The 26,220-nt window shown below is 42.3% G+C and overlaps 2 protein-coding genes across 2 annotated transcripts; both read right to left on the bottom strand.

The window, feature by feature from the left end:
* Nucleotides 1–1,345: 1,345 nt before the first annotated feature.
* LOC139469408 (limbic system-associated membrane protein-like) lies at nt 1,346–14,297 on the bottom strand. The gene is made up of 10 exons (XM_071251575.1): nt 13,673–14,297; nt 12,060–12,163; nt 10,674–10,884; nt 9,283–9,386; nt 7,139–7,343; nt 6,181–6,345; nt 5,882–6,010; nt 4,600–4,653; nt 3,137–3,424; nt 1,346–1,752 (listed from the first exon to the last, which is right to left on the bottom strand). Exons 1-10 carry the CDS (start codon nt 13,749–13,751, stop codon nt 1,739–1,741), a joined length of 1,353 nt encoding a protein of 450 aa, XP_071107676.1. The 5' UTR covers nt 13,752–14,297; the 3' UTR covers nt 1,346–1,738.
* Nucleotides 14,298–18,570: 4,273 nt separating this feature from the next.
* LOC139469397 (uncharacterized) lies at nt 18,571–25,751 on the bottom strand. Its single transcript, XM_071251565.1, has 5 exons — nt 25,587–25,751; nt 22,521–22,630; nt 21,375–21,503; nt 19,937–20,027; nt 18,571–18,950 (listed from the first exon to the last, which is right to left on the bottom strand). The coding sequence occupies exons 1-5, from the start codon at nt 25,749–25,751 to the stop codon at nt 18,777–18,779; spliced, it is 669 nt and encodes a 222-aa protein (XP_071107666.1). The 3' UTR covers nt 18,571–18,776.
* Nucleotides 25,752–26,220: the final 469 nt, after the last annotated feature.

Here is a 26,220-nt window from a genome sequence, read left to right as displayed (position 1 = left end):
CTGCCGTAAGTTTATGTAAAAGACCGTTTTGTGGAACGGGCGCCTGAAGCGACTACAGTCCACTGTATATGTATATTATTGTATATGAACCCTCTTCCTTTGCAATTCAGCACTTTTGTTTGTCGATTCAATAACTGCAGCTCTGATTTTCAGACTCGATTAATAACAGGTCGCCTTCATCGACCTGAATTAGGGTTCCTGCGGCGTTAAAGAATATTCACTCATTCACAAATGAGCGCATTTAACCAAAGACGTATATAGATATATACGTTTTTGACTAAACTAAACATTAAATCGATCTTTGAAATGAGTTACGAAACTTTTACTCCAGTTATTTTGTCAAAAGATGTAAAAACGTGTAAAATACACGTATATCAGGAAATTATGTGTTCACTTTTGTAATATCTCCGACAAAGAAGATCACAGATAAACATCACTCATGCGAAATGATAACAACTTAAAAACCACGGACCTGAACAGATTCAAAGACGTAATAAACACCTCTCGTGGCGACTGGTTGATGTAACTGACTTAATGATCGTCCTCATACGTAGCTATTCACCACTTAAAAGTGCCAACTCCGTGTTTGCTTGCTGCAACATGAAGTGTCGTCATCCGCGATGTACTTGACGGAAAGTACTCTCTGGGTGATGCCTCGACCTTTACTGATGCAAGGTGCTCGCTGTTTGGCCGTTGTCAGTCCAAGGTAAATACAGGATGTAAATCAGCTATGAGCTGCATTTATTTCTGTGCATGTTGCCCATTATTGTCATCTGGAGTAGGTCTCTAGGACTCTGTCCCTTCTGTTTAGTTTGACTCTGTTCATGTGACTGAGTTTGGAGTAGGAATCCCCTAAGATTTCTGCACACGTCTCTGTGCACCATCGCCTGTTTACCTGTTAGGTATACGCTTCCGGTATATCAAAATAGGCATGCAATCAATTTGTAAAACCAAACAATACTTAGATAAATATCACTGAGCTCTCTGAGTCCATCTTTCCGAGGCAAGGGAATTAACTCACTATAAACGTCCAGTTAATGCCCTTGCCTCGGGAAGATGTCGGAATCAGGACCACCATTTGTTTGGATAACCTCCAGGGGCCTCACCAGATGACCAGCAAACGGCAGAGCCATTTGTCATGAAAACATTATATCCTCAACGAGTGGGAATGTCTGGATGAAGGATTGAAAATGAGGGCACTGTAAACCTTAAACCCCAAATTATTGCCGTTGTTCTATGTCAATAGAGCACTTTTGGCCAAGAAAATATCTTATTACATCGAAACATCTTGAAACATGTTATTCTTCCATCATTCGTCGATAATGAAATTAGAATGTTTTTAACTTTCTTTTATTAAATTCTCGAATACAAAAAGAGGCTGGTATGTTACGAACAACACGCTGAGGTGGCGTTTCTGACAACATCAAAGTGTCTCACAGAAGACGTGAGACATGTCATGGGCGAGAATCTTTTTCTCAAAACTTTAAATAATAAACACACAATAAATGGAAACCGTGTAGCATATGTGTCACTCGGCTTCCACGGAACAGTAGGTTTCATAGTCATCTACACATCGACTGGCCCTGTCCAAGTATCTCTTAGAACACGTTTTGTCCACCCTGGGCATCGACCTGACTGGTTTGTCTTCAGAGAGAACGTCTTTGTACAGCTTCATGGTAATAACATCCAGTGGTTCAGATTCGTTGGCACTGTCACGACATCTGGCCAGAACTGGCACTTATTTTGAAGGTTCTGGAAAGAAGCGGATACATCTTAAAGAGACAAATATTAAAAATGATATAGATTATAATAATAACAATAATAATTGCATTTATAATGGGCCAGATTCCATTCACCAAGTGGATGCTCATAGCGCTACACTATTATTACCCCGGTCAATGGATCAGTGAGCACTCGATTTTCATTCTCACCTCACTGCTGAGTATACAACCCAAGCTGCCTGTGAGGCGCTAGAAGGTTAACAACCACATTACCAGGGTTGGAAACTAACAGTTTTCGTCCAATAGTCCTTATAATGATAACATATAGCAAAACCCTTAAAATGGACCAATTTCTATTAGTCCTTAGGATACCTTTACTATTGGGCAGTTTGGTAAGGACTACAGGACTAGTGCCAATTTCTAACGCTGATTACCATTTCATCCTACCGGGTACCCACTCACTGCTGGGTGAACAGAGGCACATTTCGAACAAAGTCGATTGCCTAAGGAGACACCACATGTGGTACATGTGCTTCTGTGTGTGGCATGACCGAAGCCCTAGAAACTCTCAGGAGTCAAGCTGCTGAACGTGGTCACCCATCCAACTACTCTCCGAGACCGACGTTGCTTAACTTCACCTGATTTGTGATCTATGCACTGTGCAATAAGTGCTTGTTTTACGACAACCTCCACCAAAACGTAAACAAACGCACAATCAAACAAACATAAACAAAAAACAACAACTACTTGTTATTGAATTGACCTCAGTGCACGATGTAAGGTGTAGTAGAAAGACAATCGGATACTTTTATTTCGAAAATTTGGATTTGTTTTATATTATTCTTTCATCGTGCTTCCCCCAAGCTCATACATGGTAGACAATGAAACGTAATGGCCGAGTAAAACCAGCACCAATGGACGATTATTTTGGAGGGAATACATGGTTCACAAAATACGGTACACATGATATATATACATTTCTTAGTACATTAATATTTTTGGACATTATTTCAGTTACATGACGGCGCATAAAGCTTAGGCCTAAACTTGTGTAGCTGAAACGTTCATGGCCTTGTGACGCTAACACGCATGGGTATGTTGGTGGACGCATATCCTGATCAGCCTGGGCCCTGTTAGACAAAGCGATCGTAGCGCTAACGTGATCGTAACTCTCATACTTTAACAAGACTTACGACAGTCGCAAAGCTACGATCGCTTTGTGTAACGACACGCATTCGAGCCCGCGAGACACAAGCTCCTCACAGCGATAGTCCGTTCGCGGAGCTCTTACTGAGAGTGTAACGAGGGTGTCACGCGCTGGGAAGGAGCTTGCGCGAGACACGGCTAAGGGAGGCAACTGCGCACAGCGACGTCTGACTCATCAGAGAAACCTGACGTCATTAACTACGACTTACCAACGAGTCTAACACTTGTATTCACGTTTCCTCTGTTGTTGTGGGCAAAACATTCATAATCCCCATAGTCATTGCTCTCCAGATGCATGATCCGCAGCTCGGACCTTTTACGATAGAGACCGTTACTGGTGGTGCTTGTCCGGTGTTTGTAACTGTCAGACAGCTTGTTTCTGTGGCGTGTCCAATGCATCTGCGGGGCTGGGTTACCCACGCTGTGACACACGAGATAGGCAATGCCCCCTTTGCTCGTCATTACCTGCTCCTCCTCAGTGTAGACGATTGGTCTCGCTGCACAACAGACAGACAGTGATAACATTGTGATTATTAATCGTGGTAAGAATTGTGAAGTGAACGAATATTTTATAAATGTCAGAAGTATTTTACTGCGGTCAGTAAATACTCGATACTGATTAAAGCAAACAAGTGATTGAAAACATGAGCAACCTCCAATATCGTCGGGACCGAGCCTGACGACCCGATCCTTATATCAGTGCAAGCATGGTATGGTCGCAAAGACATTGCAAACACTGAGATAAGGTTTGGTTTGGTTTGTTTGTTGTTTAACGCCGCACTCAGCAATATTCCAGCTATATGACAGTGGTCTGTAAATAATCGTGTCTGGACCAGACAATCCAGATATTGATATCATGATCATCGATCCATGCAATTGGAATCGATGACATGCACCAACAAAGTCAGCGAGCCTGACCACCTGATCCCGTTAGTCGCCTCTTACGACAAGTATAGTCGCCATTTACGGCAAGCATGGGTTGCTGAAGACCTGTTCTAGTCACGGGTCCTGAGATAAGGATCGGGTGCAAAGAAGGTACACTATTGAAAGTGAGTGAGTAAGAGAGTGAGTCAGTGGGTGTTTGGGGAGTTGGGTCTAACGCCTCTTTGAACATTATTACAGTTATAATACGGCGTGTCAGCTTGATGTGGGAGTAAAAACCGAAGTGATGCGGGTCTCCGACGTTGACCACTTTGGTGAAACCAACGAGCACGGGTATGTTGCTGACAAACCCTGAAACATAATCGGGGCGAACCGGGATTCGAACCCACAATCATTGGTTTCTGGCGTGTCCAAGGGACGCAACTCTGCACATCGAATTGCAGCCTTAGACGACTGGGCAACCCGGATAAGAGTGAGTGGATGAGTATGGTTTTACGCCGCTTTTAGCATTCCAGTAATATCACGGCGGGGACACAAGAAATGGGCTTCTCACATTGTTGCCATGTCGGGAATCGAACCCAGGCCTTCGGCGTGACGAGCGAACGCTTTAACCACGAAGCTACCCGACCGCCCCTCAACCCGGGTATGACTTATGCTGATGGGACATTGTGTGAAGTTTTGTTTACACCGCTGTTTTATGGCTGTAGTTTTGTGGCCTAATTCATCACACTTTCTGACTCAGTACACTAACTACATGGTGTGTGGAAGCTGTGAATCACGTGATACATACCCGGACCAGTGGGCGTGGCTGGTGTTGTCCGCGGGGCAGGGGTCGTGGGGTTTGCTGCAATGGAAATACATATTTTGGATATACATAATATAAATTTGAATCGCGCACTTTTCAGTTTAAAACTGCCCAAATGCGCTGAAAACATGGCATGCATTATTATCACCCCGGTCACATACCACAACCTTTTATAATAATTTATCTTGTGTATTATCATATTTATAATCATTGTTATATTTTACAGATCACAATAAATAAATGCAGTAGAGAGGGTTTTGGTGATCCTGGCACTGTTAGACTGGTTAGGCTCATCATCAGCTCAAGGCTCTTGCCGATCTACACGCAGCCCAGACAGGGAATGGGACTTCACCCTGCATAGTCGAAACCACCCAGAACTTTTCGGAGAATGTGAAGACTCCACAACACTGCAGCCTTCTGCATTACCCAGATTGTCAGAAGGGCTGTATTTCTGGCAGCAAACCCGGGTACTATATACTCTCCCAATGTCAGTTAACAGATTGTGAGGTTCCAAGCCTAAGGCACCGAGAACAATGGGGAGTCGGACAACTTGTACATGGGATGCAAGCGTGACATCTCGTAAGCGAAGTTCTCCTCGTTCCCATGGCAATCACATTAGGGACATGATTGAATTTATCAAAAAGTACAAGATCAGATTTGTTGACCAGATCAGATGTTTGAGGCTGTATACGGGCCTATTCCATAGAAATGTATAATCATCATTTTCCGTGACGCCCTCTACATATTCTGGGTCGTACCAAGGGCGGACTACTGAATTAAACCAACAAAGACGGTCATAAAAGGATCGAGCCACTCCATCATGTCGCTTAAGATACTGTGCCAAAGCTGGGCATCCACTGATAATGTGTTGTGCAGTCTCAAATTCATTACATAATCTGCAATTCATATTTACATTTTGATGCAAATCCCACATTGACGGTTTCGATTTGGAAGTGACTGGCCCTGAGCAGCGAGTTTCACTTTTCAGGCCAGCCGACTTCATGAAACTCGATGAAGTGGCTGTTCAGGTAACCGTCCCTTAAAACTTCGAGCCTGTGCCGATCTGATATGGCACTTCGCTTGGTTGACACTTATTTCCTGGCATAAGGACGTGCTTTCAATACAGACCAATGATGCTGGGTATAAAGTAAAATGGCTATCATATGTTAACAAAAAAACACGTTTTAAAACGGCAAAATGACGCCAAGATGAACTTTCATCTGTTACATACAATACGTCCGTACATGAGTAACATACTGATACCCACCTTCCACGACCAGCTTGACCCTGCCTCTGCCGGTGGGGTAGACGCCGTTCCTGCCTGTGCATGTGTAGTTGCCGCCGTCCTCCGGTCTGGCACTGGAAATCTTATACGTCGTACCAAGTACTCCCAGATCTGCGGAGAAGGTAGCGAATTATAAGTGCATGGGCAATACACTAATGGCAACTATGAATGTGTGACAGCACCACGAAGTACACACTTACGTCAAAACTGTCCAGACAAATATTATTTTTTATGATTATATTGATGTAATAACTTAATATGTTTTTTTAGCCCATGCTTACTTTTCTTGACCCTCTCGCCCCCGACCATAACACGTGCACTCCAGCTGATCTTGGGGGAAGGGTGACCCCTGAAGTTACAGGCCAAGGTCGCGGGGCTTCCTTCCTTGACATACACCGTACTGACGTGGTTATTGGTGACGAGTACGGGAGCTTGCTTTTGAGGACCTGGAACAAACGTTAATAAAATCCCTTACTGCAGGAACAATTGGGATAGGTACTTAACGTACTGTTGGGGAGTGAGTTGGGCTTAGCGCGAACAGTTTTACAGTTACATATCGGCGTATGAGGGTCATTTAAGGAGAGGGGCAAAGGAACACGTTTATCTACTTGGCAAATACCTACGAAGGGGATATGGTTCCGACAAACCAAACCAGTTTGAGTTTTTAATACACGATCAGCGTATCTGACCCAAGTTAAGGGACGTAACTCTGTTACAAAAATTGTTGTGCCTACGACCGCTTGGTCACACGTGCCCCTTCAGAGCATACACTTAACACACTGCAGAAATAAAGGGGAATTAAATGCCAATGAAAACAGCTTACTCCACTTGAACAGAATATAGCATAATACAGTCTTGAAAGAGTGAATTAAAGAGAGAATGAGTGAATGAGTGCGTGACTGTATAGGTTGCTTTATCTCTGGACAGTAGCGTCGAGCTACGTTCCGGCGGATTGCATGCTGTGGTGTTGGATATCGAGCAGACTGCCCACTGCCCAGATGCTAAACATCGCCAGGGTACTATGCCAAGCTACGTTTGTGCATTACACCATGAGTGAGTGAGTGAGTTGAGGTTTACGCCGCTTTAAGCAATGTTCCGACAACATCACGGCGGGGAACACCATACATGGGCTCTATTTGCCCCCATCTGGGGAATCGAACCCGGGCCTTAGGCGTGACGAGCTGACGTTTTCACCACTCGGCTACTAAACTGCCCTATCACGCTATGACCTGACAGTACCTTTGCTTCTTAGTGTGAAGGTGCGAGTGAGGACTGGGTTGGTGTTGACGATGCATGTATATGTGCCGAAGTCTCTGTCCTTGACGTTCCTGATGCGGAGACTCCATTCTTCCCGCGTAGTGTGATGGATGCGGAGACGGCTGTCACTGGAGAGGACCTTCTTCCTGTACGCCAACACCCCACCTCTCTCTCCTACCCACAACACCTGAACAAGAAAAGGGGGGAGACTACAGTATACTGGAACGCATTGCCGTCAATCATGGTTCAAAGGACAATTTGCGATCATTAATAGTTGGTTTACAGTATAACCCCGTTAATACGGACGGTTTCGTTCGCAGTCAAATTATCCGCATGAACAAATTGGTGTTTGAAAAAATCATAGGTATACATAGTATTAATCGAATATAAACGATCCGACTAGATCACTTCCGGATTGTGGGGTGTCCGCACTAACGGGGTCCAGACTACTGTACTGTACAAGTGTACATGGTGTGTACACCACCACTGTTACTATTTGTTCGGTCAAGTCAAGTATGGTTTATTATTGTGCTTGCATGTTGAGATTAAAACCTTGATATGCGAAAGCACTAATCATTGGGCTCCCGACTCTCATATTTAATAGCCTTAATCAAGTGTGAGGGAAATGAGGTTTACTGTCGCGTTCATAACTACTGAACTTATATAGCGATGTGCATAATATCGGACCAAAAAACGTATTGGCGTTATAGGAAGTACATTTCAAGCCCTTGCTACGCTGTTGGTCACAAAGTTGTAAAATCTTTAGCTGAGGTGAAATAGGGTTTAACGTCGCGTTCAAGATATATAACGACGCGCATACACTTGTGTGTGTGTTCGTGTGTGTGTGTGTGCGTGTGTGTGTGTGTGTGTGTGTGTGGCTGCTTGTGCTAGTCCGGACTGATGCCGATTTTATAGTGCTAGCCCACCATGCCTCAGTTTAACATGAATGCCCCACTCAAACACAGTATACTGACTCTGAGCCGACCAGTCCTTGTTTTATTCCCTTAATGCCGAACGCCAGGCAGGGTAACAACAAGTACCATCGTTTAACGTCTTTTGCTACGAAACGGCCAGCTAGGGGATCGAACTACCGACCTTCCGCTCTCCGAGCAGACGCTCAATCCACTACACCACGGAGGTGGTCCCTAATAATGTGGTTATGATCCATATGAAAATATAATTTAAAGATTCTGTGAATTTATCAACGCATGGCAACGTTGGCTCTGTTTGAGCGAATAATTACTGAAGCGTCACTGGACACTGTTACTTATGTGCCTTTAACCCTATGTCTGTCAGTTAAGGCCTCCGCGTGATGAAATGTGTATAATAGTAATTCGCTACGCGCAACCAAGCTCCTCACAGCGATAGCCCGTTCGCGGAGCTCTCTATACTACCGACAGAGTAACGAAGGTGTCACGCGCTGGCAAGGAGCTTGACGCGCAACAATGGAAGGGAGGTAACTCTTCGGGGAAAAGTCGATTGATCTTAAACGAGTCACCATGTCGATTACACCAGAGACCATAATAGGTATTTGGTCTCTGATTAAACCAATGCTCCGTCGACAATGTTGATTGCCAGGATTTACGCTGGTATCTGAGCGTTACTGGTGTTAACTAGAGTTTAAAGACGCCACCATACCTCACAGACTACCAGCTAAGCATCCCAATAATACTTAATTAGTTTCTACTTCAAAGTTACAAAAATAAGCATCCTGTCGCAGTGAAGTGTTTTTTCCACAGTAGTGACATAAACATCAGCATTTGGTTATTTGTTTTCAGACACAACCCACATATACCCCATGACAAGAGGATACATTTAACTCTATATTGATAACAAGTTGTATTTATGTACAGAACGGTCACCAAAATACCAGATGTTTCATTTTCAGATACACCACTCATCACAAAAGTCACACAGTTCTCTTGAAGCTTACGTTGGAAATACTTCCACCAAATAAATATATCACATTTAAAAAAATAAACACATGTATATTAAATACTTTTATCAGTTATTATCAACACAATTTTTTCAATGTTTAAAAATCCAGAATATTAAATTGTGTGTCCATTACTTCTGGTACCTATTTCGCGTAGATAATATTTCTTGCGTAGAAACCGTTGCCTCACCTTGTGTTTCTTCAGGTTTTTAACATTGCACGGCATGAGTACCGTCTCTCCAATGTCTACTTTCAGGATACTCTCTGTAGCCTCGATGTGGGTGCCGCCGTTTCCTAGAGACAGGCATTGACGTTAACGTACAAGCAGTGCGAGTCATTGAAACAGTAAAACCTCTTTACCTCGTAGTCCAAGACAAGTGGTCGCCTGATTTAAAAAAGGCGCAATATATATGCATGTCCCTTTAAATCATATATGAATCCAAGGGTACAAATTAAGCGTTGAAATCTATAAATATTACGCTTACACTGCGGCGTTTGGCAAGCACCCAACTCTCGTAATAGGGGCTCCAGGGGCTCCTATGTTGTAGGCAGTAAAAATATCTGTGAGATGATTTTAAAAATGATGGAAAGGCCCTTGCCGTCACCATGCCACATATATAAAGACAACTTCTGCTGGTCGAATTAATGGAACGGTTCGACAGGCTCGGTGACTTGGTTTGATAGCCTATCATATCGTACCGCGACGGCGAGGATCGATCGTTTCTCATAATTTCATTCACTGGATTGTCAGACTCGAGTATATTCGGACCACCGTCATATAAGTGGAATGTTGATGAGCGCAGGGTTAAACAACAACCAAACATCCATCACCATTAACATCCATGCACCACAGCATGCTCATTACATCAACCGAAAGAACAATGTAACGACCAGAAACGTCATTGTCGAAACCATCCACCTGCAACCACTCACCTGGCATAATGAGTGACGGAGTCAGCGACCACTCACCTGGCATAATGACTGATGGAGTCTGCAACCACCCACCTGGCATAATGAGAGTGATGGTCTGCGACCACTCACCTGGCATAATGAGTGACCGAATCTGCGACCACCCACCTGGCATAATGAGGGACCGAGTCTGCAACCACCCACCTGGCATAACGAGTGACCGAGTCTGCAACCACCAATCTGGCATAATGAGTGACGGAGTCTGCGACCACCCACCTGGCATAATGAGTGACGGAGTCTGCAACTACCCACCTGGCATAATGAGTGACCGAGTCTGCAACCACCAATCTGGCATAATGAGTGACGGAGTCTGCGACCACGCACCTGGCATAATGAGTGACCGAGTCTGCAACCACCCACCTGGCATAACGAGTGACGGAGTCTGCAACCACCCACCTGGCATAATGAGCGTGATGGTCTGCAACCACCCAACTGGCATAATGAGTGACGGAGTCTGCAACCACCCACCTGGCATAATGAACGTGATGGTCTGCAACCACCCAACTGGCATAACGAGTGACGGAGTCTGCAACCACCCACCTGGCATAATGAGCGTGATGGTCTGCAACCACCCACCTGGCATAATGAGTGACGGAGTCTGCAACCACCCACCTGGCATAATGAGCGTGATGGTCTGCGACAGTTCATCGTGTCCAGTGACACGACACTCGTACTCCCCGGCGTCCGACGTGTCCAGTTTCTTGATGTACAGTGTCCACCTCTTGGTCGCAGGTTCATGGGCAACCCGGTATTTCTTGGACGGGGTAAACTTGGCGGTTCCCACTGAGATAGGGACCGGATCCGACAGCCGCCGCCAAGTCACCTGCAGCACACACGGAGATAGCATACAGCTGGTTCATTACTTTATACAGTCGAACGAATGCCTAAATGGACAATTTCACCTTCTATATATGTAGTACTACTATTTATCACAGGACTGTCACCCCGAACACTATACCTCTAATAAGTCACTGTTATTGATACATTCACTGAATATTTGTATTCTGGATATTTACCACACTGTCTGTTCACTCTACATTGCAGGAATGATGCCACCCTGGACGATCATCCTTCTATCTATTCACCATTTACTATTAGAAAACTGTTGGCCTGGACAATCACCCGACTATCTATTAACTGTTTACGATAGGAAACCTGATATCCGGGACAATCACCTGCTATCTGTTCACTATTTACTGTAGGAAAACTGATATCCGGGACAATTTCATTCTTTCTATTCACTATTTACTATAGGAAAACAGATATCAGAGACAATCACCTGTTATCTATTAACTGTTTACGATAGGAAACCTGATATCAGGGACAATCACTTGCTATCTTTTCACTATTTACTGTAGGAAAACTGATATCCGGGACAATTTCATTCTTTCTATTCACTATTTACTATAGGAAAACTGATATCAGAGACAATCACCTTCTATCTATTCACCATTTACTATTTGAAAACTGATATCAGGGACAATCATCTTCTATCTATTCACCATTTACTATTTGAAAACTGATATCCGGAACAATCACCTTCTATCCATTCATTATTTACTAAAGAAAAACTGATATCAAGCACAATCACCTTCTATCTATTCACTCTTTATGACAGGAAAACTGATATCCTGGACAATCACCTTCTATCTATTCACTACTTACTAAAGAAAAACTGATATCCGAGACAATCACCTTCTATCTATTCACTACTTACTAAAGAAAAACTGATATCAGGAACAATCACCTTCTATCTATCCACTATTTACTAAAGGAACACTGATATTCGGGACAATCACCTTCTATCTATCCACTATTCACTAAAGGAAAACTGATATCCGGGACAATCACCTATCTATCTATTGCGATAGGAATACTGCCATCCTGGCCAAATTTATCGCCTGCTACAGAATAATTGCTACTTCACTACCAAACTGGCCACAAAGATAAACGTTTCTTTAGCTGATGATGTCTCCAGGAATACCAAGGTTCACTTACCGTGTTCCGGCCCAGGTTGGAGACAGTGCAGTGCAGTTCGGCGTCGTTCCCGATGTAGTAGTTGATGTTGAGTTGGGGAGCGTCTACGTCCGGGATTTTGGCAGCTGAAATACCGTATGAAAAGGCCAACACAACATCAGTCCCATATGGCGAATATATCCACATTTATTGTGTTTTGAAGAAGTTGTATTAGAATTGTTACTTGTGGTATCAGTGACCATGATTATCTTCAGGTTGAATTTAACTTTTTAAATTACTTCATTTCTGAATCTCCAGTCACGAAATTCACAAATATTGAAAATACGAGGGGTGGGTGAGCTCTTAGTCTCATTTAGAAAGACTTGACGTTAAGGCATTAAAACATTAAAGATGTTGGAGTGATTTTAAACAACAAACATACTTCTACAACTACTCATACTGCTTTTACTACTACCACTACTACTACTACTACTACTACTACTACTACTGGGGGCACGGGTGGCCCAGTCGTCTAAGGGGCCGCGATTCGCTGTGCAGAGTTGCGTCCCTTGGGCACGCCAGAAACCTATGATTGTGGGTTCGAATCCCGGTTCGCTCCGATTATGTTTCTAGGTTTGGCAGCACCATACCCGTGCTCTTGGGTTTCAGCGAAGTGGTAAACTACTGCTGCTGCTATTACGTTACTGCTACTTGTTCTACTACTCTTACCGCTACTGCTACCACTACTTCCACAGCAACATATACTACTCCTCCAACAACAAGTAGACACACCGCGATATAGCTTACCCACTGTTCAAAGCGGCGTTACACCAAACTCACTCACTCAACCAATCAATCTATCATTTATAATTATACTCCTAATACCATGCATGCTATCAATACTACTGCTAGTAAGAATAATACTTCTTATGTTTAACTTTTTTCATTTCACCCGACGACATTATTCTAAAAGTATTTTTTTCAATTTTTACCAGGTATCATATGATTTAAAACATACGTCATGGAAAATAATAAAAAAAAGAACTGCAAAAATTTAACCTAACTAATCGTGTACATTAGTGTTTACTTCATAAACTGTGCAGCGCGTTAGCAATGTATGCTCTTAATTACAAAAATCCCGTGCTTGTTTAACCGTTTACACGTGATCTCCGTGTCTTCATTGGCAATTCACACCGCTAAGCGTTTATCTCCCTTCCGTGTATTAAGCGTCATGTACCGTGCGTCCGTGCTGCACGTCGCGGGCGTCACACACCACAGACAGCTTCCGCCTTGTGTTTCTACTCCAGCTGATAGATATGCGTGTGTGTATACACTGAGATTATAAGATTGTTTGTTGCAAAATCTCACACATCGTAATTCATGCTTGTATCTTAGAATATTTACGTAATTCTGAAAGGTGTCGGGAAACGTGTTAATTGAAAATACTTCCTCGTGTGATGAACAGATGAACCGATTACTGTGTACCACAAAAACAGGTGGTTTCACATAAATTTAATGGAAACATAAACCAATACGCTATATCGTTTTTATTTGCACTTTTTTATCCTCATCGATTGATTTTTAAAATGAACTATTAGACGTGTTTGATAGTTTTAGCAAATGACAGTAAAAGTTAAATAACGATGTACACTTACCCAAGGTGACGCCGGAGAACTCCACTGTTCCAACAATGATGCACATATACACAGTTACTATCACACCGGTGGTGGACATCTTTGTAATTTTTGAATGTTGAATATTTACTTAACCAGTCAAAGAAAGCGTGTTATTCCCAAAAGTATCTTTCATCTGAACGTGATGTCACTCCCAGCGATCCCTCCCATGATGTCTGCAGACGTTTCTGTCTGTAACAGTGCCGTGGGTTTGTAAACAGCAGCAAAACTCTCCAGCATCACACACGATTGGCAGGATTTATGGAACCGTTAGAACCAATTAACAGAGAATACCAAGTATCTGGTTCTTAAGAATATTCTCCGGAAAGAGCAGCAGTGGTCTCCCTTGGATACTGGTTCAACTCTTCAGCTGTAACAGCATTCCCCCGGTTGTATTATTCGAGCTGTAGGTCATGCTCCGATTTTGGGTAAATCTTTTTTCCACGGTTCTGCATTGAGCAGCAATCACTAAACTCCCAAGGGCTATCTTCAGACTGACTCCGGTCAATATATACTGCTGCACAATGCCGTGGTAAAGTGCGTCCCACGTTTTCCTTTCCGAAACTCGTGAATCACACTGAGAGGAGGGATGTAAACCTCAGACATGTAGAGGGGGATGCGGAAAATGGGAGCGGATGTTCCTGGGTTGTAAAGTCATTAGCGGTCGTATTCCAATGTTCATTAGTGGAGCGAGGGGGTTATTTACTCATGCAAGAGGGGGGGGGGGGGGGGGGGGCGTTAATCAGGGCTATCATACCAGAGAACATATTGTTGTTGTTTTTATGATCAGTACCCCGCCATGTGCTATCACTCAAAGCAGGACGTCAAATGCACTGATTTTAAGATAAAGGTCATAATATTTGGGACGGGATCGTGCATATTGCGGCGAAACACGAAAGCACTTTGAAGTGTTGCGTTAATGTGTGACGCAGGTACTCAATTCATGCAATTTCCGCAATCTGTGAATGTCATTAAGTTTCAAGAACGAATTTACCAGTTAAAGTTGTTTCAGATACGACTTGTTTTAATTGAAAAAGCACATCGATCTTGAAACTTGAGAACTCTTGTATTCACTCGTTTGACACGACCCTATATCAAAAGTTCATATTCATTTCAGAAATAATTCCATTGTATCTGTTCTAACTGATGAATATTTTAACAAGAGTTATAAATGTACATCTGACTAAACGGATATAACATAAAGAGCTCGGAAGCGAGAATGTACTTCCGTTTGGCTTTCTCCTAAACGATTTATATCCCACAACTATATTTGTTCGGTAACGGGATGGTTTTCGCGAGTGTGTGGAATTTCTCATATCCCTATGATTGTATAGTCAACTTTATTCTAATTCACATGGTTTATACATAAGCGGTGACCTTCAGTGACGGTTCGCCTACTGTGCCAGGCGGTGTGGTGTCGATCACTGGGCATCGGAAGGAAGCTGTGGTGAATCCCCGCTGTCCACGCACTGTGGATATATGTTGTGGTATGTAGGTGAGATCTTCCCATGAAGAGTTAGAGTGAGTGAGTGAGTGAGTGAGTTGGGTTTAACGCCGCTTTTAACACTATTCCAGTTACATCACGGCGTGTCAGCTTAATGTGGGAGGAAAGCCCGAACTGATGCAGGTCTCAGACTTTTACCACTTCGGTGAAACCCACGAGCACGGGTATGGTGCTGACAAACTTAGAAACATAATCAGGGCGAACCGGGATTCGAACCCACAATCAGGTTTCTGGCGTACCCAAGGGACACAACTCTGCACAGCAAATCGCGGCGCCTCAGACGACTTGGCCACCCGTGCCCCCTGAAGAGTTAGAGACCGATCATTCAATATAATTAACATCTGAGGGAGAGGGGTTAGTTACTTTAGAGACAGGATATTTTTTCGGTCACTGCATTAAAACATACACCCAACATATCCAGCGAACTACCTGTTTGGGTTAAACCTGAGACAAAATTACTTTTCCCCCAATTTGTGAATATTTCATTTTTTAAATCCCATTTCCGTCGGTCATACCCCACCCGTGAAGAATAGGTCTACAGAAACCAATGCTTGCCGTAAAAGGCGACTATGCTTGTCGTAAGAGGTTACTAACGGGATCGGGTGGCCAGGTTTACTGACTTGGTTGATGTATGTCATCGTATCCAAATTGCGTGGATCGATGCTCATAATATCAATCGCTGGATTGTCTGGTCCAGAATCGATTATTTACAGACCGCCGTTATATAGCTGGAATATTGCTGAGTGCGGCGTGACAAAACAAACAAACAAACACCAAACAAACATTTGCCAGATACCCTAATTGCTAGACAGTGGAAAAGAGATAGCTTGTCGAAGCGTATGAGACTTACATGTTGTGGTAAGGGACCAATCCATAACGAAGGTAATGGTAAAAACGTTGGTCTACTCAGATACAATAGGATTACATATTGTTTAACTTTATATTGGTATATATTTAACCAATGAACCATTTGCTCACGAAAGCAACATAAATGTGTAATTTCTTCTTACGAAAATATTCAGTTTTCTCAATTTACATGTTTTACTAAATTGTGCATACATCGTCGGAGATATCTCAATTTGTCAAAAACATGCCAGGTTTGCAGATAGTTCATAAAAATAAAAAGAGGATGAGAAATCAACTGTCATTACCACATAAATAGTTAGAATTAATCTCAGTTAATTAATTAGTTCTGCTTTAAAGTAAGTAAGTCTAGTTATTTGAAAGAATGGGATATGTAAGAATGATGACACACTTAAAGCGCATATTTAAAATGTTCATTTGGTGGTTTATGTACTTGCTTATATAAACATATATTGTTTTACTATCATGTGAAGAAAGGTATTGTTTTATACTGTATATATCAAAATTCTACTAGAATGGCATGTGTACACATGTTGAGGACGTGTTAACCTGTTACTAATATTGCCGTATATAAGGTGAAATCTAAATAAACAATCTACCTGTCTGTCTGTACATAAGTGAAATATACATTGAATTATTTCCAACACCTTTGTTCGAGTTTTTTTTATGTCACATCGGACGACAATTTTATTCTGATTTACCGTGTGTGTACCAACCATAGAGAGGCTTGAAAAACATGAAACATTGGTTGAAAATTGCGATTTTTACTCAAACGAAGCGACAAATTCCACCCCCTAGGGCCACACCCGTGATATGAAAACCATTGTTTTTGTTCATGTAAAAAGCAATGAAATGATGGACATCATAAAGCGATACATTATTTCAAGCTTAGACGTCTCAGGTGAATGCAATTGCGACAGATCTGTTGTTTACGAACAATCGGTTGACCAAGCACACTAAATAACAGAATTGTGCGAAGTAACACGTCAGAGCACCACAGCTACACAGATGTGAAGTACGTACCTTTCAGAGGTAGTGTGCCCTTACATGTCCCGCTGATGGACACACTACAAATCATCATACTGCGAAAGTGTTGAACCACAAATCATGTGATGGCTTGCAGCGTTTACAAATAATACAATTCACCAATCCCCAAACCTTTATTTCGTTCATAAACTAGAGTGAATGAGTGTGTAGTTGGATGTAACGCCGATTTGAACATTGTTTCAGTTACATCACGGCGCATCATCTTCTCGTGGGAAGATGTGATGCAGACCTTGGACGTTTCCACGTTGGCGAAGCTCATTGGCACGGTATGGTGCTGACTAGACTAACATTTAGTCTCTGAAATCTTAAATTACACAATATCCTTCTTGACTCTAAAATTTTTTTTTCCCTGTCCTGAATTCCCGAGGACCTCAGTGACCGTTCTCTACCGAGAAGGGGCTCAGCGGAGGGGACTACCTCACCTTTGAGGGGCAGAAACAAGCCCATCATGCACTAGGAGATGGATCTACACCAAGTTCCAGATTACTAGGACTTGTCCCAAAGATGGAAGAGTTTCATAACGAAGCTGAACTTCTAAAGGTATATATAACAACTTCATTTTCTGTAATTGCGATTTAACAACAGAAGGAATAGAGCTAGCTTGAACTGGCTAGACTTGCTTTTGTATGCATTTCTAGATTATCTTTTTCATAAAATAAATATATTCCACGGTCATGGTGCAGACGTAGGTGCTGACATACCCAGAAATATATCAAAGCCACGATCATAGGTTTCTGGCACGTCTAGGGGAGGCAACTCTGAAAAGCGGATTGCGGCGCCTGAGACGGCTGGTCTGCCAAACCCACGTCATGAACTACAATATATCTTCCCTACTGCAGCGTATCACAGGCAACAGATTGAAACATGGCATAATCAAACATTGGCAATATGGTTATACAATCTCATTAAAATCAGATCTAGGTTCTCGCTGCCGCTAAACAAAGATCTGAGGACATCCCATTACGGTTCACGTCAGAACGACCTTTCGCGAACTTTGACCGACCACTGAAATGACTAACAAGAAGTCGACAGCCAATTAGAAAGCAGTTTTCTCGAGCTTTACGGCACTCGTTTCAACTTGGCGACTTCCATTTCAGACCACGCTTGAAATATATGTTGACACAGTTCTCCATTACATTTTTAAAACTGAACGAACGAACATTCCGGAATGTTTAATATATGGTTGCGATTGTATGGCAGTGCTTCCCACGTACTGTGCAACACCTCCTCCGTTCAAATGTTTATCCCACGGAAGCAGAGATAGACGATAATTTTGACGGAATCAGTCGTACGGACCGTAACTGTCCTACGGAATACCCGGTGTTAACGTTTTTGAGGTTGCGTGATTAGAAAACGCATTCGACTGTCACTTTCATGAACTGGTAAACGACGCTTTGATTAGTCGGATGAAAGGTCGTTCTGACGTGACCCGTAATGGGATGTCCTCAGATCTTTGTTTAGCGATAGCGAGAACTAGGATATGATTTTAATGAGATTGTATCGTTATAACGCACATTACCTTTGTGGAACATTCACTTAGTGACTGGCATGGTCTGAACCTTGCCATCCCTCCTAATAAACACAGGTAACACGAACACTCACAACAAACAGGGACACAGGCAGGCTGACATTATATGACAGACATCATTGTGAAGCAATTGGCTGCAATGTTTAGGAATAACTGACAGTGTCCCTTTCTCCTGGGAGTGGTATGAGAGGCTGTTCCTCGCTGTTGCGGACGTAGATGACACGTTTTCTGTCGTTACTGACCCTGGAGACACACAGGAGGCTGATGTAGATGAACGCGAGCATCATGCACAGGAAACTGATGGCCCAGGTGCAACTCTGGAAACATGACATCACACACGTGTACTGATGACGATAAAGGATATAACGATGTTCTATGAAACTGGTAACTAATGTTCTGCCAGTGTTCGGTAATAGCACATTAGCACATTATTTTGTTCACAATTCCGACGGGTCTCTGTTTCAGTGCGCTTTTTAAAACATCTGGACAAAGAGTCATTCTATTATTTAAGAGGGTCCTTAAAAGTATACTGATTGTCAATATGTATGGAAACATGGCATTTCACACAAGTAATGATCTGTCAAGTAGTCTAACCCAAACAGGACTACATATAGTGTACTGTATGAATACGATATAACGATGGTCAAAAGAAATAGGTAACTACTGGTTCTGCCATGTGTTCGGTAAAAGTCAATTTTGTTTTCTGTCCTTTTTTCTATCTGCTTCTTATTCTTCATTAGTTTTGTTCATTATTCACATGGTCTCCCTTTTAACACGTTCTTGCATAAAATCAGCAGTCATATTCTATGGTTTAAAAGGGCCCCCAAATCATACTTCATCCCTTATCAAGTACTATTTGAGAGACCCGTAAAGATCCGGGGTATGTCTTCAGCAACCCATTCTATGCTTGTCGTAAGAGACGACTAACGGGATCGGGTGGTCAGGCTCGCTGACTTGGTTGATGTATGTCATCGTATCCCAATTGCGTGGATCGATGCTCATGATGTCAATCACTGGATTGTCTGGTCCAGACTCGATTATTTACAGACAGCCGTCATATCGCTGGAATATTGCTGAATGCGACGTTAAACAACAAACAAACAAACAAACAAACAACCAAACAAACCCATAACTATGAGGGTCAGTGGGTATTTGAGCTTTTAACATTGTTTTTGACAGCATTTCATTCACGAAAGAAGGGAGAAAGCTGCTTGTGGCATCGTACAACATGGCTTTAAAATTCTCCTCTTTTGTTACACGTGTTATAAGGCCATTCAGTGCAGCAATACCCTACAATACTGACCTGTTGTATAATTTCTGTCCTGAAGTACATCGTCATGTTGAGTTTCTCCTCTGCAAAATTTATATCATAATATTTGGCCGCCATCTGACAACTGAAACAAGTGGCATATATAAATATTATTTCGTGAGAGCGAGTGTCAAACTGATTTAACAAATAGGTTTTAGAATATTTGTTTTCCGAACAATGTATTTCGCCAAAAATGGCGCCTTCCATATATCTGCAGACAAAGCCTTTGGGCGTGTGAAATCATTACTACCAGGGTGAAATCATTACTACAAGTGTGAATTCATTACTACAGGGGTGAAATCATTACTACACGTGTGAAATCAATACTACAAGGGTGGAATAATACTTATTCTTAATGTTTAACCTACAATAATATAATGACTTGTTTATAACACGCCTGGCAAGAATGAAGTGAGTAAGCGAGTAATTTGGTTTAAGGGCGTTGTGAATTTCGATTATGTCACGGCTTGTTAGCTTCATGTGGGGTGAGAGAGGCGAATGATGTAGGTGTCTTGATGAAGCCATGCGCACGGTAAGGAACTGACAGACCAACGACAAAGATTTGACAATGAATAGACGCAAATGAGCAACTTGCACGACCTCTCGCTCTGACAATTCTATCAATGAGTGACAGACACAGCTATAGCCAGTTTTATGGCAATATCAGGATGTTAATACCGAATCAGTGAGTGCTGACTGGCGTCAACCAGACACGACCTTGTTTACACAACGATCGCTTTTAAGCATCCCCCCGGCTTGAATTTCTGGGCTGAATTTCTGGGCTCGACCGTAGCGCCACCAGTAGCTATTACAAGTTATGCTCCTTCTATGCCCCTCCTATTGACCAATCAGATTCCACCTCTCATATCACTTGCATTTGCTTCAAACAAAATGGCGGCACCCAGTCAAGACGATCTGATCGATGATCAAGATATATACTGTAATAAAACGAAACGTACCTCGCGAAGTACATCAAATGACGTGAGCACCTTGATTAAAACATGAAACGATTTGGAAAAATGTGTGTCATCGCCCAGTTGACTGTACGCATATTTTGCAAATCCTGCAATCGACCAATCTGTACGTTGAAATCCATGTTGGTTGTTTTCGATTTCGTTGCGCTGTGTTAATGGGACTATCCATAGATGTTAGTCCAGCCAAAATATAACTATAATTGCAGCCTTGTTCGGCAAAGGTGGAAACTGGACGTTTAGAGTCAGTTACATTCCTTGCCTCGGCAAGATGACTTTTAAGATGAATATGGGTGAGTGAGTGAATGAGTTGGGGTTTTATCGTGTTAGCAATGTTCGAGCAATGTCACGGAGGGGGACATCAGAAATCGGCACCATTTAATCTTGTACGATTGTCCAGTTTAATATCCTTGATAGGTCAGTGGTATTGTTACTTCAATACTAAAGTACTGTTTACTTACTCGGTTGCGTTTGGGAACGTTGTTTGCAGGTTCTTACACCACAACAAGAACTGTGTAGTCAATGAAGCGGAACCAGTTAGACCGAGAACGGTGACTATGACGTATATCACAGTTTGCAGGGCAAAACATCTACACATGAAACATAGGCAAACATGACTGTGAGTCATTGCAGAGACTATATAACACACATATTCTAACAAAACAGGTAACAGAAAGAATAATATTAACCGTTAAAAAACATGAGCATACTATGGAAGAATCGGGCGTTCGATCTTTACTTTCTTTTGAGTAAGATAGAACTTGAACAATTGAACAGTATTTCAGTTATTTTTCACATGTCTGAATTGGGGGGAACTTCCTAAATAATAAGGAGGTGGTCACTTTGATGAAACCCACGGGCACTCTTATGATGCTGACAATCCATGAACATCACTTTGAACACAACGAATTGTGGCGCCTTTGACTACCAAAACACCTTCGTCCCCGCACGACACTAGCCCCATGACAATCGTGAAACCTAAGAACAAGGACTTGTGGAGGAAGATATGATTTGTAATACAGGTTTGATTAATGGAATGTCAGGGGGGTCTATCTAACTCCGCAGTTTCCCATATTATGGTCATTTGATTTCCGGGCAATTATCGTGTACACCCATGTTAGATGGTGGCTAAAAGTGAAACAAACAAAAAATAGTTAATCGATGGTGACGTATTTGATACGGGTATCATAGATGTGTTTTGACTTTATGTCTGCAGTGTTTCGGCAACAGTGTTCAGCCTAGTAACATTTTGATAACGTTTGCAAATTTTAGTCAAGGTCCAATTTTCTAATGTTTAGTTTCTTTCTATATGCGTGTTTATTTCAAATATTTACATGATTTTGCTTCCGTTCCCATTGTCTATATACATTACATAAAGGTCCGAGTTAAGGTTAATTAATAGCGAAATCGTCTTACCACAACTAGCTCGAGCCATGTACTGTGAACTTCAAACTTCTACAGTGTAGAACCTAACACAACTCGCTTCATAAGACTGTGTCAATGAGTGCTGGAACCATTGACTTACAAATATATTATAGTTTGAGTTACACAGTTCGAGTTAAGGAGAGTTCGATGTAAGAAATGTTTAAATATCTCGACACACTCACAGTTTGTTTTCCCAGCAGCAGTGGGCGAAGAAGGACAGAATGCTCCACCCCGACACGACACCACAAGCATACAGAACAATGCTGCAGAAAAACTCCAAGACGCTGTCGGCCTGGGAGGGTTTAAATATAAAATAATATAAATAACAACATCATTGCCGGTTGTTTTCCACTCATACAGCAAGTCCAAACAACTGAAACATTAATATTCGTCCGAGCATCGCCAAATGCTTCCCTGGGCCCTGTTCCACAAAGCGATCTTAGCGCTAAGTCGGTCGTAACTCCCATTCAGACTTACGACAGTCGTAGCACTAAGATCGCTTTGTGGAACGGGTCCCTGGTCTGTATACACCTTGTCTGTTTGTTGTGGGAGTAAATCTGATTTGCACATCTAATTTCAATATATATATCTTATCCATATTTCACTTATAGCCTAATGGTATAGGCTACAAGTCCTAATGGACACTACACTTTACTGAAATAGGTATTCGGTACATGTTAAAACATATTTAAATCTAAACATTTTCGAACGTGTTTCAAATCTTAACATGTTCAAACATGTTTTAAATCTAAACATGTTTTAACGTGTTTAAATTCTGAACATGTTTACATTTTGGGGATGTTGTGTTTAGTTGGTGTTTAGGCTGCGAGACGATAGCTCATTTCACGATTTAAATCTAAATGCGTTAAGATAGACCATACCAAGTGTGTATTCTGTTTAGGATTTAAACACATTCCTAATAATGTTTTTTTATATCTAAACATGTCTTGTTTGTGTTGAAATTCTAAACACATTTTTTCAGTGTATACACTGAGAAGTAAACCACACCGTAAAAATGTGTTTAGAATGTGCACACAAATATGATATGTTTAGATCTTAACATATTAAGGAATGCGTATAATTCCTAAACGGAATACACATTTTGTGTATGGCAAATAGTATTTCTCTTATACAGGAAGCTGACAATAAAGGTGTAACTGCATACTACGATTGACCCTCAACTATTTTTGAGTTAACTACATCCTCAATTAATCCATATATATTGCTAAAATAGCCCCCCCCCCCCCCCCCCCCCCCACACACACACATACACACACACACTCCCCTCCCCACTTCCACTTCTGTTTCCCATTATTATACGCTTATAAAAAACATGGAAAGTTAGCCTTTTTTTAATCACCTGATTACCTGCATTGAATTTCAAGGAGAGGTATACAAATTGAGACCCTAAACGACCGCCTCCGTGGTCTAGTGGTAGAGCGTCCGCCCAAAATACGTTAGAAGATGAAACTTGTTTTTACCTAGTCTGGCGGTCGGCATTAAGTGGCTAAAACAAGGACTGGTCGGTTCGGAGTCAGTATACTGTGTCTGAGTAGGGTATTCATGTTAAACTGCGGCATGATATCTTAATGGGCTAGCACTATAAATCGGCATCAGACCGGACTAGTACAAGCAGTCACACGCACGCACACACACGTCGCTATATAAGTGCAATAACCTTGGACGCGACCCCCATTTCACCTCACCTGAAAACCGGGGGCGGTCGGGTAGCCTAGTGGTTAAAGCGTTCGCTCGTCACGCCGAAGACCCGGGTTCGATTCCCGACATGGGCACAATGTGTGACGCCCATTTCTGATGTCCTCCCGCCTTGATATTGCTGGAATATTGCTAAAAGCGGCGTAAAACCATACTCACTCACTCACTCACTTGAAAACCTAAACACGTATAGCAATATAATATGATAATATGTCACCGAGCAGTGGGTCGAGGTCAGCAAATCCAAACCCATTGAGATACTGCAGGTTTGGGCTAAGTCATCTTCCCGAGGCAAGGGAGTTAACTGACTAGAAAAGTCCAGTTTCCACCCTTGCGTAACTAGCCTGGTACTATGGAGTTACATTTTGGCTGGACTAATGAGTCTATGCATAGTCCAATCCAAATATCGCGACCACATCGACATCCGGTTCGTAAACAGTCGAGCAGATTTCGGTCGATTGCAGGATTTACAAAGCATGTGCACCGCCAACTCGTTGTCAAGAGATGTGTTCCCAATCTTTTCATGTTTTTAATCAAGGTGCTCACGTGATTTGATGCATTTCGCGATGTAAGACACGTTTTATCGCAATGTAGAACTTGATTATCCTCAGATTGTCTTGACTTGGCGCCGCTGTTTTGTTTGAAGCAAATGCAAGTTATACGAGAGGTGGAATCTGATTGAAGAGGCATAGAAGGGACATAACTCGTAAGAGCCACTGGTGGCGCTACAATCGAGCCCAGTAATTCCAGCCTAGTTCGGCAAGGGTGGAAACTGGACTTTTAAAGTCAGTTAACTCTCTTACCTCGGGAAGATGGGGCTAAGTAAGAATTCACCGTTTACGTTACCCAGCATGATGTTAGTAATAATGCTAGTTCAAATTACTAATTGTTATTCATTATTATATTCACAATATCAAGATCAAAGGTGACGTTTCACACATTCAACAATACGTACAATGTTGTTATTTATGTAGGATTAACATAAATAGCAGATAACGGTATATGTATTACTGCTGAGAAATAAAATTATGTGACAAGGAACATGTTTAGGTTTGAGTCTAAAATCTAAACACATTTTGTGACAGTTCATACAGTATAAGTCCATATCACTACAACATGGACGGCTTGAACCAGGTCAATATGAGCGTATTAATGGGACACCAATTACAACGAAACATTCAAAGTTAATATTTATCGCCAGGTTGCGCTGTTCATAGTAAGACAGTGTATTCACAATTAGTAAGGACAATGTCACGTGCACCTACAGTGTTACTTTCATAACCTCCATGAAGGGATGGCGATAACGTATGTCACGTGATACGCGAAGATACACCTATTGTGACTAAATCTCATACAACATGTATGTAGGACGGTCATGAAATATGTATGACATATTTGTCAAATTCCTATATCTAAATACTGATATACCACCAGCCCAATTGTTTATTCGAGTATAAGCATTTACTCGTGAACAGTTTCACTCATGAGATTATAGCATCAATGCATGTCTTTGTGAAGGCGTCTGTACGTACATAATGGACTGCATGCCCCACGTTGTCTGTTAAAGATGGTAAACAGTTTGCCTCAAGTCCCCGCATTATCATAACGCTGAGGATGCAGAATCCCGCCACAAGGCACGTGAGGGTGTGCAGCAGCGTCACCGTCCAGCGACAACATGTCCTCTCGTCCCCCGCCATCGTCTACAACACAACATGGGAATATACGAGAAAATATATGTGATGCCGTAGAAAGAACTACCAGTATGGGGTTGTTACGAGTGTGAGGGCAAATGGTGTAGATATATTTCAACAAATCGTCAACATCATCATCGTCGTCGTCGTCGTCGTCGTCATCGTCGTCACCACCGCCACCACCACCACCACCACCATCATCATCATTCAGCTTTCGCTTGTAAAGTCGAAAGCCCGTGTCCGATTCCACAGATGGGTAGAATGTGTGACTTCAGTCCGGTTCTCCCCCGCAAGGTATTGGTTAAGTAACGACTTCACCCAAAAACATTCCCACACGACATTATCGTTATCTTTCAATGGCGGAAATGACATACCGTGATCTCAGTTAGGTAACTTATTCTCACGCAGATTTAAGGCACTGAGATACACAAATTCCCACAGTAAATGGTATTATGAAGCATCTTATACCTACCCG

Source organism: Haliotis cracherodii, unplaced genomic scaffold, assembly GCF_022045235.1.
Source record: "Haliotis cracherodii isolate W230 unplaced genomic scaffold, xgHalCrac1.p SCAF_1, whole genome shotgun sequence".
In the NCBI taxonomy this organism is placed as follows: Eukaryota; Metazoa; Mollusca; class Gastropoda; order Lepetellida; family Haliotidae; genus Haliotis; species Haliotis cracherodii.
This window is presented reverse-complemented; position numbering and strand designations above follow the sequence as displayed.